The following is a 19,327-nucleotide window of genomic DNA, read 5'->3' on the forward strand; positions in this document are numbered from 1 at the left end:
GTAGGGTAATGTGGCCTTTGAATGGCTTTTGCATACAGTTTTCTTTGTTATTTTCGAATATTACACTACTGTCTGACAACTTCTGGTACAAATTCAAATTGCATATGTGAAACATGACTATTTGCAGCAGTAAAAGGAGTAATTACAATTTCTAGAGAGATATTATTGACCATGCAGAGAATCAAACCTAGGACTTCAACTTTGAAAACTGACACTGATCACACTTGGCCACACAGCTGTGCCAACAAAGTGATATTGGAGTGATATCTTTTGGTGTGTGAATCCCATGAATCTACCTTGTGAGTTATAACTTCTCTTGTTAAATCCCTTGATTTGCAAGATGTATATGCTTGATCGGCATCACTCTATATTATATGCACAGTGTGTTTATGTTACAGAAGCAAAGATTATGCATGCATTGCTGTGTAACAGTTAGAATGTCTTGCAATTGTCATATTATTCTTTCCAACCCTATATATTCATTAGAATACAAGTTCCATTCACAAGAGCAGGTTTTGTACTCATCTCAAGTACAATGTTTTATTCTTCAAGTATTTTTTTTCATGAACTTCCCACCACCCCTTACATTACTTCATGCATGGCATTCAGAACTCAAGTGCATTGAGTTTTACAGTGCACAAGATTTACCAAGGCAACAATTATTCACTCTCCATAATAGAGTTGGGTTTGGTTTGAGTTGGTGTTTTAAGTCCACTTTATGCACAGTAAGGGTAATCGGGACTGGACCTACAGTTTAAAGTGGGATCCAAACCACTTGTGCCTCCACCGGGTATCGAACCCGGGACCCCTCGATTACAAGGTAATGACGCTACCACTGCACCATGGGGGAGGCCCTCCATAATAGACACCGTCCCCATACACACCATGTGTCCAGGGACTGAACTATGATCACTACGCTGAAGACGGAGGCAGAATCAGCCTCTGAAACATAGGTAATTAAAGATTTAATACAATACAAAACTCAGAATGACTGTACATGACATATAGCGGAAAGCCCAACCTACCAATCATCACACACCAGCCCTGCCAGATGATGGAAATCGGAACAACTGCCAACTGAGAGCACAGCAGATGATTCAATCCATCAAACAACATTCACCAGTGCCACCAGATGGGAGAAATAGGAACTATCATCAACCTGGAGCAAACAAAGCAGTGACGTAATACCATCTCCATCTTAGACTCGGTAACATTTGTTAATGAAAGCAATGGTCCTTCGAAATTAATAAGAAAGCCTATAATAATGCAACATTGAAATACAGAACTTTACCTATCAAAAAAAAAAAAAGAAAGAAAACAGAATCAAATTTTACTAATATATTCAGCTATGGCAGTTGACTGGCATATCACTTGCTCTTAAATTCAGGAATGACTAACTATGCTTCCTTGCAACATTATATGCTTCTTAGTAAAGACATTATAATTATTAATTGCCTTGTTTTTTATACATTTATTGTTTTACAGTTGACATTTTGCCAGAGGAAACAGATTCTAAAGATGGAATTCCCAAAGATTCCTCAAGGACTGTAGTTGTATTTGATGAAGACGGCAATGCAAGTAAGTGTAGTAAATATCTTCATGTATGATTTTTTAAAGGAGACACACAGTAGCTAGATATTATGGATTGATGCTCATAATTTATTCTGTTTTGCTGCTAAGAAGATGATGGAGGTGGAGCAAATTACAATTTGCTATTGTACTTTGGTTTCATGAAGGGAAACTTGTGGAAGTATATTTGTTATTCACTAACTAAATCTACTTAAAGCCTATTATTTCTTTTAGGGATGGGACAGATTAATTGGTACTCTATTGGTATCGTCTGATATAGGCATATCGGTGTATTGGTTTATCAGTAAAATTACTGGTTATTTTACCGATCTGATATGTCTATAAATATCTTATAATTTACTACAAAAATTCTCCCATTTTGTTGTAATTTCTAAGGATAATCTCCATGCCCTACTTTTTTAAAAAGTAAATGTATAATGTGCAACTTCTTTGCACTGGAGTCACCTCAAAACACACATTTATTTACGAGGTCAGTGGTCCATTCAGGTTCTTCAACGACCATTTCGAATTTTATATCAGATCGGTAGAATATCGGTTATCGGTATTGTTAAATTTTACATTGGTACTTTATTGGTATCGGCCAAAATTTCATATCAGCCCATCCCTAATTTCTTTCATGCTCCAATGTTTCTTGCTTTCACCACATTTTCTCTCCCCTTTGGCATGATTAGTTTTGGCTTTAGTCTTTTGAGAGAGAGATAAAATTGTTTTTTCCTTTTGCGGAATGACAGGTCTCTTAGTGGAGGTGAAATTTATAGGGTAAAGTGCCCAAATACCGTCCCCCTAAACCAAATCTTCAATTCTGAAAATTTGTTTAAAGTTAAAAATAATTCAACAACTGATTGAAGCAACTCAACTCCATACCTACTAGAGCTGCTGGTGTGATTCTACTAAATAAATCTTTCTTAACCAAAAAAAAATAAATAATCAAAGGAATGCAAATTTTGATTTTTCAAAAAAGATGTCCTAATCCGTCCCCCCTTTTCAGTTATTATCTACTCATTTATTTTATGGGAAATTTGATTAAAACAGTGTTAAAATTTCTTTTAATAAATGTATTGAGATGAAAACATGTTTATACATTTTTATACTTAAGTTACATCTTTTTACCCATCCAGACAAAAATCGCAAACAAAGGTTTTGTTTACGATGAACACATCTCGTGGCACCACTAGAAGCATTTCAAACACTTTGCCCATTTCTCTCCTCGCTTGTCTTGGGAAAAATGCTTTCAACAAATAGGACATCACGCATCTTCATCGCTTGAACTATCCTCGTCATTTGCGGACACCAGTGGAACTTGCGTTTCATCCTCATGGTCTCTTGAATTTGAGTCATATTTCTTTGTTTTCTTTTTGGGAGGTTTTATTGATGATGTTCCAAGCTGATCTTTATCTTCAATGATGAGACGTTTGATTGGGATTGTTTCTTCTGATGCTCTTCCGGATTGGGATTGTTTCTTCTGACACTCTTCCGCCATTTGTTTCTTTTCCATAGAGGCTTTTAGAGACAGCTTATGTGGACTTCCTGTTACCAAGAATGAGGTCCCGGCTCTAGAAGATGTGGAAGGCTGGATTACTGGAACTTCCTGGATGTCTCTTGGACTGACCACTTGAGGTGGAGCTAGAGTATTCTGGTTGTCATCATTCCCTCCATTGTCAGGCACCTCTGGCTCTTCAAGTTGTCTAGCTATGAAGTCATGCTCTTGAAAGACATCAGGATCAAAGGATGAATTCCAGATTTCCTAAATCCATTGACAGCAGTTTCAAGAGTAGCAGCACGAAGGTACACTTCACAGAACAAACTGGATACTTGTAGTTTCCTCACAATTCTGTTTGGGTTAGAGGCCAACCATTGCTCTATAGCCTTTGCATATAGAGTTTTCAGAGGAAACATAAATGCTACATCCAAAGGCTGTAGCTTGTCTATTGAGTGAGGAGGAAGGCATGTGCCCCCTCAAACCCCCCGCTGGCACCACCCTTGATGTCAATCTTAAATTTGTTATTTTCTTCATATAACTTTAAGTTTAATATATACTTTTTATTAATTAGCATTAAAATAAAAAGTGAAAATATGTCATAAATAATAAAAATATGTCATAAATAATAAAAATATGTCATAAATAATAAAAATATGTCAGAAAATGCCAAAAAATATCGTGAGGTTTACTGCAATCATCCTAAGTTTCATTTACTATTGTCAAATTTACACGTTTGTGGAAACTAAAGCATAATAGGCAGCTTGCTACAGCTCTGGTAAATCTAGGCAATCAATACACAAACGTAAGTTTTTTAGGCAGATTTTAACTACAGTAAAACCTCGTTAATCTGGACTTCGCTTAATTCGGACAGGCAAAAGGAAAAAAAGAGAAAAAAAAGCAGAATGCGAGGTTTTAAATGTGGCTACAAGTCAACAAGAGAACTTCCCCCAAAAAAAAGGCAGTCAACTACTGATGAAATTCTGTTTCAAACAGACTTTGTACTGTACTGTATAGTGTATTTAGGCCTATGCCTTTTAAATACACCATAATAATCATGCTTTGTTGCTATAAACTTGAGTTTTAATGCACTTTCTACTGTTCTGTTAGGTTATTTCAGTTAATCCGGACTTTCGTTAAACCCGCCAACTTATCCCCCCATTAGTCCAGATTAATGAGGTTTTACTGTACATAGAATCTGAAAAACAGCTTGTAAGATTCTTGTTAGAACAAATTACACTAAATACGTTTCTGATCCATAATGCATTTACAAAGAGTGAAGCAGTACATGCTGCTGCGAAGACTGGTAACCGCAGTCTCTTTTCCCCCTCCATGCAATCCCGTTTCCTCTCACGTGTTCATTGGTGCAGCCGTCTCGCATCACTTCTTGTGCAGAGACTTGTTTTCGTTCGCCTGCTCCAGAGATACCCGGGACAGAGTATACACACTGATTATAACACCATTAAGCCTTGTTTCCATGATTATGAAAAACTAAATATGCTGACCAAGGCAGTAATTTATTTTATTAAAAACATAAACTAAACGTAACGTTTCAACCTTCTAGCAAGGTCTTCTTCAGACTCTGTATCAAGTACAAAAGTAACAAGATAAAAAACAGGGCATTATATATACACAAACATTACTCCCTCCAGACTATTTAGAAAGTTGTTTGGAACTTTCTAGCAGGTGACTTTCACTTTCCAACTTTACTTTCACCTAAAAGGCTAAACACAATTACTTCCATATAGAATGTGGTTGGACTTTTAATCTCATGCTCTTTTCCCTTCATCTTTCTTCCTTCTCCTCTCCTCTTTCTCTCTTGTCCTTCCACTCTTTCTAACATCTTCTTCCATTCTTTGTTTTTTACACACTGATATGTGTATGGGTCAAACGACACGTGATCTTGCAACTCCCGTACTCGATTGCCAATGGAGTTGGGGCTGTAATGCACCGAATGTTATTGTTACGTTTGTCTGATTGTTGTGAGAAGCGGGGAAAAGGTATTTACCTTAAGGAAATTAGAACAATTGAAACTTGTTTACGGTGATTCTCGTGCTCGCACAACAATGGCGGAGAACATTTTTCCTGAATAATGTTCACACTGCTATCAATTGTCAGCGGGTTAAAAAGGGAGGGGGTATTATTGTTCTACACTAGTTGGTAAGAAAAGATGGCGCCTGCTTTTTGTTTCATCGTCTGTAATTTCCTTATCGATGGCAGGATAATATAAACTATCTGTTGTGCTAAAGGTACGAAAAATATATTATAAAATAACCGGCAAGACAATTACGAAATTATACAGAAATATGTCTTATTACGAGAAAATTTAAGAAAAATGTTGCAAAAACGCAAAAGTGGAAAATATATGTCAAAACATGCCTTATCAAGTTCGTCTATTTCGGCTTATTTTCATCAGATACGTCAAGATCTCACCCCAGTATTCGATCCGATGCCAAATAAGAAATATGTTATAACATGAAGTCCCTGGCCCTATTGATCATACATCTATCGAAACTAGTCTAAGTGTTCAGGAAAAAAAAATATATATCACAAGAAAGATACATAATGGGGGTCCTAAGTCCGTCCCCTGGACGGATTTAGAATCTCAAAGGGGACAGATTTAGGACTCCAGTTATAACAACAATGGTGACTGCTCCTGGCCAAACGACTACAGCTGCATGTCTGTGACAGCTGGAATTCAATATTCAAGTACTGATCTATAATTATCAATCACTAAATGATGAAAAACTTACCATGAGGCGTCAATATAACTGTTTCAAGTTGATTTCACACTGTAGCAAGCTTTCACACAAACTATTTTTGAAAAATTAATGTGTGAATGAACAGAACAGAGCAACTATGTCACTGCCAGTAGGCAACCAAATGGTTCTGAAGATTTTCGTGCTGCTCTCACAAGATGGCAACACTTTTTATGGAAGTTAAAGAGGGGAGCTTATTTAGGGCAGGGGATGTATTTCGGACACTTTACCTTACATTTTTTTCACCCAATAATGAAAGTTAAAAAAAAAAAAAAAGTTGAAATTTTACACAAAAAATTTGTATTCAGCATCACTTATGGACTCCACAATAGACCAAAGCGACCAGAAAAATGTAGTATGAAGCAGAGGTATATTCCTACAGCTGTGCTAAGTTGCATTGAAAATAGATACTTCTAGGGAAATAATATAATGACGATGTATAAGAAAAGCAGCATAGCCATCTTACAGAAAATTGGTCATCTTCCATCTTCTGGAAAATTTGTTCTAGCATCAGCCTTATGGATGTTGGATGCACCAAATTTTCAGGGAATAAACCACTCTTCGAGAACATGTATTCCCATCCCCCAATTTTGAAAAGAAAAAGAATGGAAAATACGCATGTACTTTTTAAAAAAAATCATATTTTTCAGGTAATTTTGAAAATTGGAGGTCTCCCTTAATTGTTGCACCCAGAAAAAACAGTTCTCATAGTATGTATAGCTGAATTCAATTAAGCAATGTATTGCCATTAACCCATGAATTATAAAGTGTACACAGTGAATATGATAAACTATTGCAGTTACAGAAAAAAAGCAATTTAAATCTATGAAAAGATGTAATACACATCCCCCAATTTTGAAAAAGGAAACACATTGCTTGGGTTTTCACCCACTCACAGATGATTTCCTCTCCACATAAGCTATTACAAGTGATGCAAGTATTTACAAAACTTGCAAGAAAAATGTTGTTGTCATATAAATATGAAAAAGATAATTTACAAAAAAACAATAAGTACATTGTGAACATTTTTTCATTTTTGTCATTACTACATGTTAAAGTAAAACATATAAGCAAAAAAAAACTGTGTTTGAAAAGTAATACCTCATTCATATGTTACATTTTAAATAATATTGGATAATTTTTCTTACAAAAAATTGACATTTTTCTAAGATGATATTGATCCGATGGAAACATTCTTTACACAAACAAGCAATAAAAATGGTAGAGTTTCTCTTTGAGATTGTAAATTTCAAGGTCATGATTTTTTTAAAACTTCTCTCACAGACAGCCTGTATGTCTCAGAAAAATTAATTAATTCAGGAAACTTATCACTGTTCTCTTGCACTCAAATTATATTATTCAGTATGATTTCAGTCTTAAATGTAACTTATTAGCACAAATGTACTTATTGTTTCAGCTGCAGTCCAAGTTGATGGCTTGGTTCTGGAAAATGTTGAACCAAGTTTGAAGAGAATGCTGGTTGAAGATAATGGGCACACCTTGGTTGTGAAACTTAATGCAAGTGGAGAGTTAGAACTTGATCCATTGGCTGTAACAGCTGTTCAAGGCGTAAGTATGTTGGGCAGAGAATGTGTAAAATAAATTAATGGTTAGTAATTAAAGCAATTTTATGCCACCTTGGTGGCCAAGTACATTGAGGGTGATTTACAATCTTACCATCAGTTTCTGGCTTTGAGTTCCAGTTTGTGTATGCACTTCCATCAGTGTCATATAATCAATATTCACCCACATCATTGTAGCTAGGCTAAAGAGGCAGAAAAGAAAATATGGAAAATACAAAAATAATACAGTTTTATGTTTTATTTAATGGGGAACTATGGATGATTTGTAACAAATTAATTGTTATTGATGTGAATTATTGATAGCATTGAACGAATATTTTTCTGAAGAAGAGATATCGTGTAAGTTATGATAAAATATGTAAAGTATATGGGTATTTTTATTATAAATGTGCATCTTTAAAAGTGGTAGGTTTTATTTATATATTGAGATCATTGCATTGAGATGTACTCTAGATGTTTTGATGTCCTTACTTAAGATAATGTGTGTATTATGTGTGTAATGTATTTTCAGGAAGGAGATGTATTATCTGTGAAAAGCAACAATGAAGAAAATGTAGGAACAGTAAATCAAAATTGGTTCACAAGTCGGGAAGATAAGTCAAGCCTTCAAAGCAAAGGTCATACATGGAGACAAGGAATGTGGAGCAAAGACGAAATAGAATTACTTCAATGTAATATCAATAAATATTGTGAGGTAATTTATTTATATGTTATATATTATATTGTGAATATGAGAGCCGTGGTTCACTATTGCTTGTATGACCATTAGGCTCTTATAGTGGAACCCTGATTTTAAATTTTCCCACATTATGCATTCAACGTACGCGGTTCCAATGAAGCAAATTGCTACAAAATTTTCCCAGATCTTACATTTTCCCACATTTTAAGTTCTTTCAACTTGGTCCCCTAAAAAACCTAAAATCGAGGTTCCACCGTATATCTCCTGTGTGCACTAATGATTGATTGATTTGGTACTTTAAGTCCACTTTATGTACAGTAAGGCTAATCGGGACTGGGCCTACAGTTTAAAGTGGGATCCGAACCACTATGTGCTTCCACCGGGTATTGAACCCGGGACCCCTTGATTACAAGGCAACGAAGCTACCACTGTGCCATCGGGGAGGCCTGTGTATACTAAATTGTAAGGTAATTTACAACTCTATGCTTGGAGAAACTAGGCACTGTTGACGTCATCAGTGTTTCAAAGGCAACAGATCCCATTGCGGTAGCACTCACAGTGACAATTCCACACAGGTAAAAAACAGTGACATTAGAATCAGGCAAAACTAGGGTTGGTTCAGTAGCTCAGTTGGTAGAGAATAATGGTACGCTATGCCAGAAATGTGGGTTCGATTCGTCGTGAAGCCTGCATTTTTGGCATAGTACATCTCCTGTTGTGTCAAATCATAAGGTCAACATTCATTGTTTATCTGTCTTTTCATAATCTTTCTCATCTTCTGCGATTCACATTCTTTTCCATTTTCTTTCCAAATTCAAACACTTTCCTTCATGATACAACAAATTATAGCTTCCGACTTTTTTTTCTAATTCCTCTATTCCTTCACATTTCTGTTTCACCCACTCTTCTTTTTAATCTTATCATTTTCTCTTTCTTAGTTATTGAGAGTCTTGTACGTTTCCTTCCATCTCATCATCTTCCTTTCTTTATCTTTGGTAGCATAGTTATTTCCTGTGCTCTAGGGTTTTTAGTATTCTTCCTTTCTTTGTGACTTTTTGTTTACTTACTTCTGTCTTTTTGTAAATACATTTTTACGCCATCTCAAATCTTATTGCTATTCTAGAGGAGTCTTTTAATTTAGAGACCTTCCCTGTGAATTTTTTTTTAAATTTCTGTATATTTTCTTCCTCCTTCACTCCTTAACTCCTACAGTGTGAAGCTCTTTCATTGCATGGTCTCTTCTGTCTTCGTCAAATGGATGCTTATTTTTGCCCATCACATGATCTGAAAATGTCAGCTCCTGAAATTGTCTTGGTATTTTCCAGACAATTTCAAAATTTCTCCTGTACCAATATATACTTATTTTATATAATTTATTGTCACTTTGGCATGTCACTGTTCTTTCATCATGGTCTGCTCCTTTGTTTCCACTTCCACCCAACTTCTGACATTCCCATTATTTTTGTTATTCTGATATTCTTCTCATTTCCACCTTTCAAGTGCCTCTCCGATGGCATAGCGGTAGCATCATCACCTTGTAACCAAGGGCTCCCAGTTTCGATACTGTGTGGAGGCTCATAGTGGTTCAGATCCCACTTTAAACTGTAGGTCCAGTCCCAATTAGCCTTAGTGTACATAAAGTGGACTTTAAACACCAACTAAATCAATCAAACCACCTTTCAAGTTTTCCAATTTCCTCACTTGCAAAAGATCTAATGATCTAATTCCTTGCCTTTGAGGGGCTAGTGCATGTGGAATTTTTTGCCTTTGAAGGGTTCATTGTGGCATGATCACAGTTTTTCTAGGAAAGCAATATCCCATAGCTTCCTGTTACTTTCTATGTTACAGTTTCTTTGACGTCTTGAAAGATTCTAGGAGGCCATGGTGGTGAGGAGAGCAGATTTGACTAAATTGGATCCTCTGTCCCTTATCAAAATTCATTGCACCAAGCTCTTGGGGTCTGAGTATAGTTTGAATATAATTTTTGTCAGAGTTTTTTTTACCTTCGTCTTTTGTAGCAGGCAATCATTTTCCCATTAAACAATTAATGAAATTATTATCATATGCTCTCAACAAATAAACTGTGAGTAGAAATGCATGTTTTATTGTCATCCGTTACAGTTTTGAAATTTGAGTTGGTGTTTTAAGTCCACTTTTTGCACAGTAAGGCTAATCAGGACTGGACCTATGGTTTAAAGTGGGATCCGAACCACTGTGCCATGTGCCTCCACCGGGTATCGAACCTGGGACCTCTTGATTAGTTTTGAAATTTGAAACTGATGAAATGTTGAATGATAAAATTCTCTTATTATTTTAGGACCATGGTTTTATGGAACCTTCAGAAATAATTTTTGACATGAGTAAGGACCAAAGAAAAGATTTCTATCGTGTAGTAGCCAAAGGAATAAACAGACCTCTTTTTTCAGTCTATAGACGGGTAATAAGGTAATTAATTTTCTTATAAATATGAATTTTAAAAATGAGTTTTAAAATTATCTATATGCAGACATTACATATAACTTTTAAAAAGAATCAATTTGAAATGAAGCTTTGCTTGATAGATGTGATAATGACAATGCTATTGATAAAAGAACAATTATACATCCATACATACCCTACCCTGGAATCAAATGTAGGACTTGTTTTGCAACACATTACACTGACAGACCAGGAAAATGATTTGTGGTGCTTTTGTCTAGGGCTGAACTAGTACCACTTTGAACATTTGAACCAACACCCATACTAATGTTATTACTCTTACCAATTCCCACCAATATTAATACTTGAAAATTGTAGCAATTTAAATTTGTTCAAACTATTTTAATATTAGCAGCTGAGTCACTCCAATTATAAGCATCAATTTACCATAGTGTAGCTTCAAAATATTCAAGAATTACAATGGAATATTAAAATAGAGTTACATAGGGATGTGATGAACTGATTATTGATATATGAATATCGACTGAAATTGCCATCGGCATCACCTTTTTAAAAAAGTAATATTTTAATTTTGTAAGATGAATTGACAATTAAGCCAGAGTGAAGTAAATCTGTGAATGGGGATATAATCAACAGACCCCCAACTAAAAGTAAGTACAATACTGTTGCTGGACATATACAAAACTTATAAGAAAATTATGCTGTGACATGCTTCTATGTACTGTTCCTCCTTCCACTTTAATTTCATTAATGTATTTTCAGTTGGACTATCAGCAACTTCTAAGCAAAACTTTATTCATAGTGAGTATTGAAATCTATTTGTCATGATTTGAGTGACATATTCCAATATTGACATACACTATGGCCTACCTAGGTAAATGCTGAAAGAAGCAAAAGGATAATGAAAGAGTAGTTCATAAGCAGTGTTACTAACTTGCATGGAAGTTACCACTGGTGCCAGATAAACTACAGTATCAGCACTTTTCTTACAATATTGATCAGTGTGAGTGTGAAGGATCCCAAAAAGTTGGTACAGGGATCAGGAAAAAATTTCCAGCCTATCTGATTTTCAGGTAATAATTTCCCAATATTTCGGGATCCGAAATAGTTTGAAATTTTCAATTGACCATGTTCAGAAACAGTTAATTCTCAATGTTTTGTGCACCATGAGTGTAGTCAGGGCCGGATTAACCTTTGGACAACTGGGGCAATAGCCCCAGGGCCCCCCACCAAAAGGAAGCTGTGAAGGGCCTCCACCAAAAAAATCTTTTAACCAGCTGGCTATGCTTGTGAAAATTACATAAGAAGCTGTATTTTAAAAATAAAAATAAAACTTCAATATTGTCGTATGTCTACACTCTTCTGGATCCAATTGTTGCACAGCTCTCAGTCTATCTCTTTGTAGATATCTGAAGCTCAGTATACTTTATACCTTGGATTGATTTGATGTGGTGTGGAAATAAGGCACACTTATTCAAACAATCAATTCTCAGATACGATTAAAATAATAAATAATCCTATGAAGTACATAACTTTCTCTCATTAATAACATCGTTTTAGAACCATGAGTTTTTCTAGGGAAGGAAATTGTGGAAATACTAGCGCTCTCTCTCGGTGCATAAGTGAACTACGGGACACCTAACTTTAAGCAGCGCTTTTGTGAACCACGCTAACATAAGCTAACGGACGGCGGAATGAGTTGATTGTTTCCTTTCAGCTAAATAAACTAGCACAGCTAGTACCATTTTGTGCCCACTCTTTGAATCGGGTAGGGAAAGCAGCGGCTAATGCATGTCCTGCAGCTGTTCATTTCTTCAATTTTGTACAACGGCTTGATGTGTTCTTCACAGCATCGCCTCACCGTTATCAAACATTGGTGGATCAGTTAAGACAAGCAGAAGGGAAATGCTATGTTCCCAAGAGTTTAAGTGAGACTCGGTGGGCATGTAGAGCAGATGCCACAAAAACCATAGTCCAACGTTATGGAAAATGTAAGGAAGCTCTTGTCGAAATAGGCAATGACAAAAAAGAGAAGGGTATTGTAAGAAGTGAAGCAAATGGGCTCTCACGGCAGATGTCGTCCTTGAAAATCGCATTGTTAGCCATCTTTTGGAATGACATTTTAGAGAGATTTGATGCTGCAAGCAAAACACTCCAGGATCCAAGGTGAGTTCTTTAGTCTGCCATTGACATTTTGAGATCTTTAAAGAAGTTCGTAGAATCAAAAAGAAACTCGTTTTCTGAATATAAGGAGATAGCCAGAAGAAGAAGTGGCACAGAAGAGTACAATATGGAACACTCACGTCAGCGGGTGAGAAACGTCTGACTGAATCCTCTTGACTATGAAAACGATCCTCAAATCCACCTCTCGCCTAGTGAACATTTCAGAGTGGAACGTTTTCTACGAGTGATTGATCAAATCACCTCATCACTCGCAGACAGGATTTTTTCCTATGAAGCTGTCACAAAGAGGTTCAGTATTCTAAATGAACTTGCAGTGGCAACTCCATCACAAATTACATCTGCAGCTCGCGAGCATCTTCGAGGAGGATCTGGAACCCTTGCTAGAGAATGAGCTGATACAGTTTGCACACCTAGTAAGCAGTAGCAATGTCAAACATCAGGAAGATGTCCCAATGGAACTGTCTATGTATAATATTGTATGTAAGGACCCATTCCACAGTACATTTCCCAATGTCGAAATTGTCTTCAGAATGTATTTGGTCTTAATGGAAACAAACTGCAGCGAAGAAAGATCTTTCTCAAAAATGAAATTAGTGAAAAACAGACTTCGTGCTGCCATTGGACAGGATCGCTTATCCAATCTTTGTTTATTAAACATTGAACATGAACTTCTTCGTGAATTGTACTTCGATGATATAGTAGATGAATTTTCAGTGAAAAAGGCAAGAAAAGTGTGTGTACTATAAGACTTTGAGAATTTTCTTGAAGAAAGTGTAGTTACTACAATTTCCACAATGAACTTGTCGGTAATTGTCCAGTAGATGGACCATGCATATGTAGTGACATGTTTACCCTTAATTGAAAATAATATCATTTATAATATATTATGTACGTAAGTACAGTCTACTGCTCAGTTCTCTGTTTCCATCTGAACTCCCTTAGTATTTACCATATATTGTAGTTACGGTGTTCACTCTTCATAATATACTGTAGATATTTAAACACAGAATTTTACTGCTGCTATAGCGCTACAATTTTAGTCCTGTAACTTTATTTTACTGTGCTATTCTCCCTGCAAACCTATCTGCGATATGTTCGATTGTGAATGAGTACTGATTCTAAAATCAGGTCTATAGAGGAACCACAAGCAAAAAGACCTGCGCAGAAGCACATCGTGCCGGCAGGTGTGGGAAAGGACAGGGGGAAGGAACATTCAGGGAGGCCAACGTCAGTGTTGCCAGGCCTATTGATTTCTCGGGAGAATTCCTTAATAAACTATTGCTATGGAACCTCCAGGGGCCTGCTCAAAAATACGTTTCCTGCTCATCTTACTTGAACATGGAGGGGAGAGGTAGAGTGGAACTCCACTCAGCCGTGAAAAGTGCTGTTGCTACTCAATTGTGGTAGGACATAATTATTATTACTTTTACTACATTACTATTTTCAGATGGCTGTATTTTATCTCACCCCAAACTCTATTTCTATTTTAGTTATTTTACGTCGCTTTTGTGCCTCTACGGGTAAGTACGACAACAAGGGTGAATGAAGAAGTGATGAAATTATTATTATTTTTTTTCTGAGCATTGTTATTGTTTTCTTCTGAGCATTGAGTCTTTTGTTATATGTAACTTGACTCTGCCATATACTATTGTCTCGATATTGTTAGAAGGGCTGTCCAACAATAATTCAAGGCCAAACGCACAATCGGAAAACTTGAAAACTGTTCATGAGTGAAAATGTTTTTTTGGTTTACTTGTCAGATTTAAGCAGTGACGTGCGGTGACGTCGACACTTGGGGTAGCAATCAGTGGTGTGCCCAAGAGGGGTTGATGGGGGTCAACCACTCCCTCTTTAGGGCCCAGTATTCCTAGATAAAATCATTAAAAGGCGGGAAAAGATTGCAAATTGCGGAAAAAAAGTACATGTAACTCCCCCACCCCTTTCGAAAATCAAAAAAGATTTGATTTGGCTACTAAGCCAGAAATCCCAGGTTCGAATCCCAGCCTAGCCATGGGTGTTCTTTGTGTGTGTCCCTTCATCAATTTTATCATATAATCTTCACGATTAGCCAAAAGTGGCAGAAAATCTAAGTAAAGTAAACCAAATCAAACAATCAGTCAATGATTTGATTTTTGTTACTTAGCGTTGCTTTTAGCCACATTTGGTTAATCGCGAAGATGATATGATAAAATTGATGAAAGGACACACACAAAGAACACCCATTCCCAGGTCGGCGTTCGAACCCGTGCTGTCGTAGCATCAGTGATAACCACTCCCCCACTGACGTCTGCCGACAGCAAAGATGAGAGAAAAGTGCCAACCATTTTATACACTACTAAGACGAGAGTGAGAGGGAGTGTGAGTAAATATTTGTTATTTAATCATTATATCTTCCATATTTGAAAAATAAAATTAAAGAAAGCATAACATTTCCAAGTATTTTTGTCTGCACATAATACGTTTTCATTTCATAAACAATAAAACTATATTTTTACATCCCACATTATATATACATACTATACAACTTGTATAAAGTTGTGGTGTAAATACAGAGAACCTAAGTACTGCAGAAATTTCTGGATTTAAGTGAAATTTAAAGGCAATAATAAATATAAAAGAAGTTAATGTACATCTATTCATCCATGCTTTTTATATTGTTTGTATTAATTGTAACAATAACAGCATCACTAAATAAGATATATTCTCCCCCAAGTTCTTCAGAGGATTTATAAAGGATCTGAGGGGAAACCAATCCCCTATGTGTTCCTATAGCAGGTAGACCGGGGTACCATAAACCATTCAACCATTGCAGCGGGGGGTGAGGAGGCGAAGGAGGTAGAGGCAGAAATCTCCCTTTCCATTCTGGTGGCCGTTTCTACCTGAAACTGGTGAGGTGGAGGGAAAGCCAGCTAGAGCAGCCCTTTCCAGTCTTTCCCGCTGATCTCACCGAGGGACGATAAGTGCATGAAAAAAGAAGTGTTGTGGCTTCAACAAGACAATAAATATTGTGATTTGAATATATTTGGAGATGTGAGATTGATTGATCTATCTCTGCTAGAGTAGCTATCTACTCCTCAGTGAACGTCACTGGATTTAAGTGAAATTTAAAGGCAATAATAAATATAAAAGAAGTTAATGTACATCTATTCATCCACGCTTTTTATATTGTTTGTATTAATTGTAACAATAACAGCATCACTAAATAAGATATATTCACAAATCATCTGCAAAATTTTGCCCACAGTGCATGGTAGCATGAGTTGCCGGTGCACCATGAGGCTCTTAAGGTAAAGAGACATGTGAGTTAAATATGCTTCACAAGGCCCGAGGTGTAAAACTAGTGAGAGTTAAATATAACTCACATGGCAGTCAACGTGTTAATTCCACAAATGAAAGAATCACTTGAAAATTACACAGTGTGTACAATTCAAGATTTTCACAGTGTCTGTAAATTTCAAACATTTTCCATCCTCAAAATTTCATGACTGAGTTGGGAAATGGTGAATTTTCCCAGCCCAAAGATCAAGGTTTTAAAAATTGTCCATCCTGATCAAAGATTTTCCATCTCATGCACTCCTAGTCACAGTAGTGATCAGTAACAGATAAAGTTCCCCATGAATATAGCACTGTGCCATGAAGACACATTTAGGGGGTGTGGGGGTAGGGCCCCACACATTCTCAATCTCGGCCAATTTGGCAGTGATGTGATCAGAACCACACTCCAGCCACCTTTACCCATTTCTCACCATTTGTGTCACTAGAGCAAACTGACTTAAGAAAGTACAGAAATATTTTTTACAAGAAAAAGGCACTGTTTGTAACCCTAGCCCCTTTGCATAAATGAAATCAAAATTTATATTCCTAAACAGAGAAAGAGAAAAATGCTTTAAAATTTACATTGCTACCAGAATGTTCATCACTATTTATCATTCTTTTTTTATTTTTCAGGATGTATGATAATAAAAATCACATAGGAAAATACAACCAATGTGAGTTGCAGAAATTAAGAGAACTGAGGGCAAAGCATGGTAATGATTGGCAGAAAATAGGAGTTGCATTAGGAAGATCAGCTTCTTCTATAAGAGATCGATGTAGGCTTATGAAAGAGAATTGCAATACAGGTATGTTATGGTATTTACAGGTAACATTTTAGGAATAAGGCAGATTAATCACTATCTGTATTGGCCACTATATGCATATTGGTGTATCAGTAAAGTACCCAATAATTTTACTGATCGAATTGTATAAATAACTTGTAATTTTGTACAAAAATCTGCCATTTTGTTACTATTTTTATGAATATAAATTGATAATTCACTTGCCTTGATTTTGTAAAGTAAAATTTTAAATTCCCCTTTTCTTTCAAAAGTAAAACCCATTACAGTTACCCAGTTATAAACATTATGTAATGAGGTTAATGAAACATTAATGTTCTTCATGGGATATTTGCATTTTTATCTCTGATCTGTAGAATATCAGTTTCCTGGTGGATGCATATTGCACAGTGGATTGGATCAGGGGCCACACAAGGCCATGACACACACACCCCAAAAAGGTAGAACATTTGCCCCCCCTGGTTTATGCCAAATTAATTACTCAAATTATTTTTGTCAGACAAAATTGGTGGAAAAGTATAATACCAGAGGTGCAACCATGAATTTTTGTTTGGGGGAGGGGCAAGTACCAGGATAAATGTACCAATAATAATAATAACATTAATAATGGCTTTATTATTATTATTACTACTACTACTATAGTAGTATCAAAGATGTTATTATCCTCATAAATTATGCAAAGAAGGGGGTAGAAGTTTGTGCTAAAGCATTTGTTTGGAACAAACGATTTGAAATATTTTTTCAACACCGTCAATTTCACATTAGCTAATAATGGAAATCAAGCACACAAACTGTATTTTTGAATGGCAGAAAATGAATGATAAATGTATTCTGAAGATACATGTGTAACTTTCATGCACAACATATGTTTTACACATATGCAACATGGAGCAACATAAAATAAGAGAATACATATGCAACACTAAATTGTGTATGTATTCAAAGCTTATTCAATACAAATATATAACACATATTATTTAAATACATTACATTCCAGAAAATAAGTAGATTGCGAGCAAAGCGAGCAACAAAATTTTTAGATCCAATTTTTGCAATTGAAAACAATATTGATTTAATAGGGTGCAAATAATTTCACTGGACGCCATGGCATTCTCTCTTTTACAACTTTTTTTTAGATCATTCGGTGCCCATGGCCGACTCCCGCTGCCCCTAGTTACAGCTCTGAAGTTGACGAAAACGAGAGAAGCAGATAATGCGATCGAGGCAAGCAAGAAAATTTTACAAAATTAATTTTGATTTGCATTTGAAATCGAAGGGGTAATTGCTCCTTTGTGCCCCCTCCCCTGCAGGTGCCCTTGGCCATCAATGCCCCCCTTGCCCCCTAGAATTGACTTCCATCGAAGGTTGTGGGGGGGGCAATGACCCCCCTGCATCCCTGTGGTTGTGTCACTGTTGTATAATACAGACATATTTAAGCAATATATGTTTACTTTAGATACTTTAGTTTCACTGCGATTGTTAGTCAACCTTATTCTGCACAGTTTGTATGCTCGACTAACCTTGTATTAATGTGAATACCCCCCTTCCATCCAAACTGATTCTAAAGGCATAAGAGGTAGTGTTTCAATTCAACCCTATCGCCGTGATCACCCACAGGTAGATAGAAAACTATACATAATAACCAAAACTAAAAATCAGTAACAAGTCAATCAAACGATATGACCCCCCCATTTTTGTGTGAAGATATATAGAATTTGTATAAAATTTTGTCCCTCCCCCAAATTCCCATGATGCAGGCGCATCCTGACACCCCCCTCCCCTTCCGTGTAGGGTGACCAGACACACACATTCAAAAAAGAGGACAGAGCATGGTGAAAAAGGAGGACAAAGTCACAGAAAGAGAGGACACCGCAAAAATCACAACACATTTTGCCATAACTCATAATTTAATCAATATATATATATAAAAAAAAACTACCAACACTTTACTCACAGATAATTCTGATGAGTTTTTCAATAAATTCCTCCTACTTTTAATCTATTGCTTAACATGGCAATCATAACTAAGAATATCTATAGTTTGAAGCACGGAATTTTACTCATTTTTCCAATTCTTGGATATTAGAATGCAATATCCCCATATGTGAATGCAAATGTTAGAAGTAAGCTTTACTTTAACTTATTTCCAAAAACCGAATTTAAATTTTAGGTAGTTTAGATTGTGTCAGGAAATATGATTTTAATGCCACGAACATTTTTGCACTCTTTCAACAGCAAGGGAAAGTGACAGTCACCTTACACTTTACCTCATATTTGTTTCATCCATCTTTTCTTGCAAGATCATTGATGAATTTACACTTTCGCTTCGTTATTTCATAAATGTAAATATGACTTAATAATCAAAATTCTCACTACACGTTTCTGTATCGTGTATGTTTGGCTCTAAAATGAACTGGCCGACCTCTGTGGTGGAGTGGTTAGCACACTGTGCCACAACGCCAGAGGTCCTGGGTTCGAATCCCAGCCTGAGCAAGAGCATT

At 36.2% G+C, this 19,327-nt stretch overlaps 1 protein-coding gene across 2 annotated transcripts in view; it reads left to right on the forward strand.

Moving 5' to 3' along the window:
• The window catches only part of LOC145984013 (cyclin-D-binding Myb-like transcription factor 1), a 101,207-nt gene that overhangs the window by 43,581 nt on the left and 38,299 nt on the right, over window positions 1-19,327 (forward strand). For both annotated transcript variants that reach the window (XM_083117321.1, XM_083117322.1), the window contains exons 3-7: window positions 1,486-1,578; window positions 7,244-7,395; window positions 7,921-8,103; window positions 10,406-10,533; window positions 16,660-16,832. In XM_083117321.1, the coding sequence (XP_082973447.1) occupies window positions 1,486-1,578; window positions 7,244-7,395; window positions 7,921-8,103; window positions 10,406-10,533; window positions 16,660-16,832 (729 nt within the window). The remainder of the gene's footprint in view (window positions 1-1,485; window positions 1,579-7,243; window positions 7,396-7,920; window positions 8,104-10,405; window positions 10,534-16,659; window positions 16,833-19,327) is intronic.

Source organism: Lepisma saccharinum, chromosome 2, assembly GCF_977018435.1.
Source record: "Lepisma saccharinum chromosome 2, izLepSacc3.1, whole genome shotgun sequence".
Lineage (NCBI taxonomy): Eukaryota > Metazoa > Arthropoda > Insecta > Zygentoma > Lepismatidae > Lepisma > Lepisma saccharinum.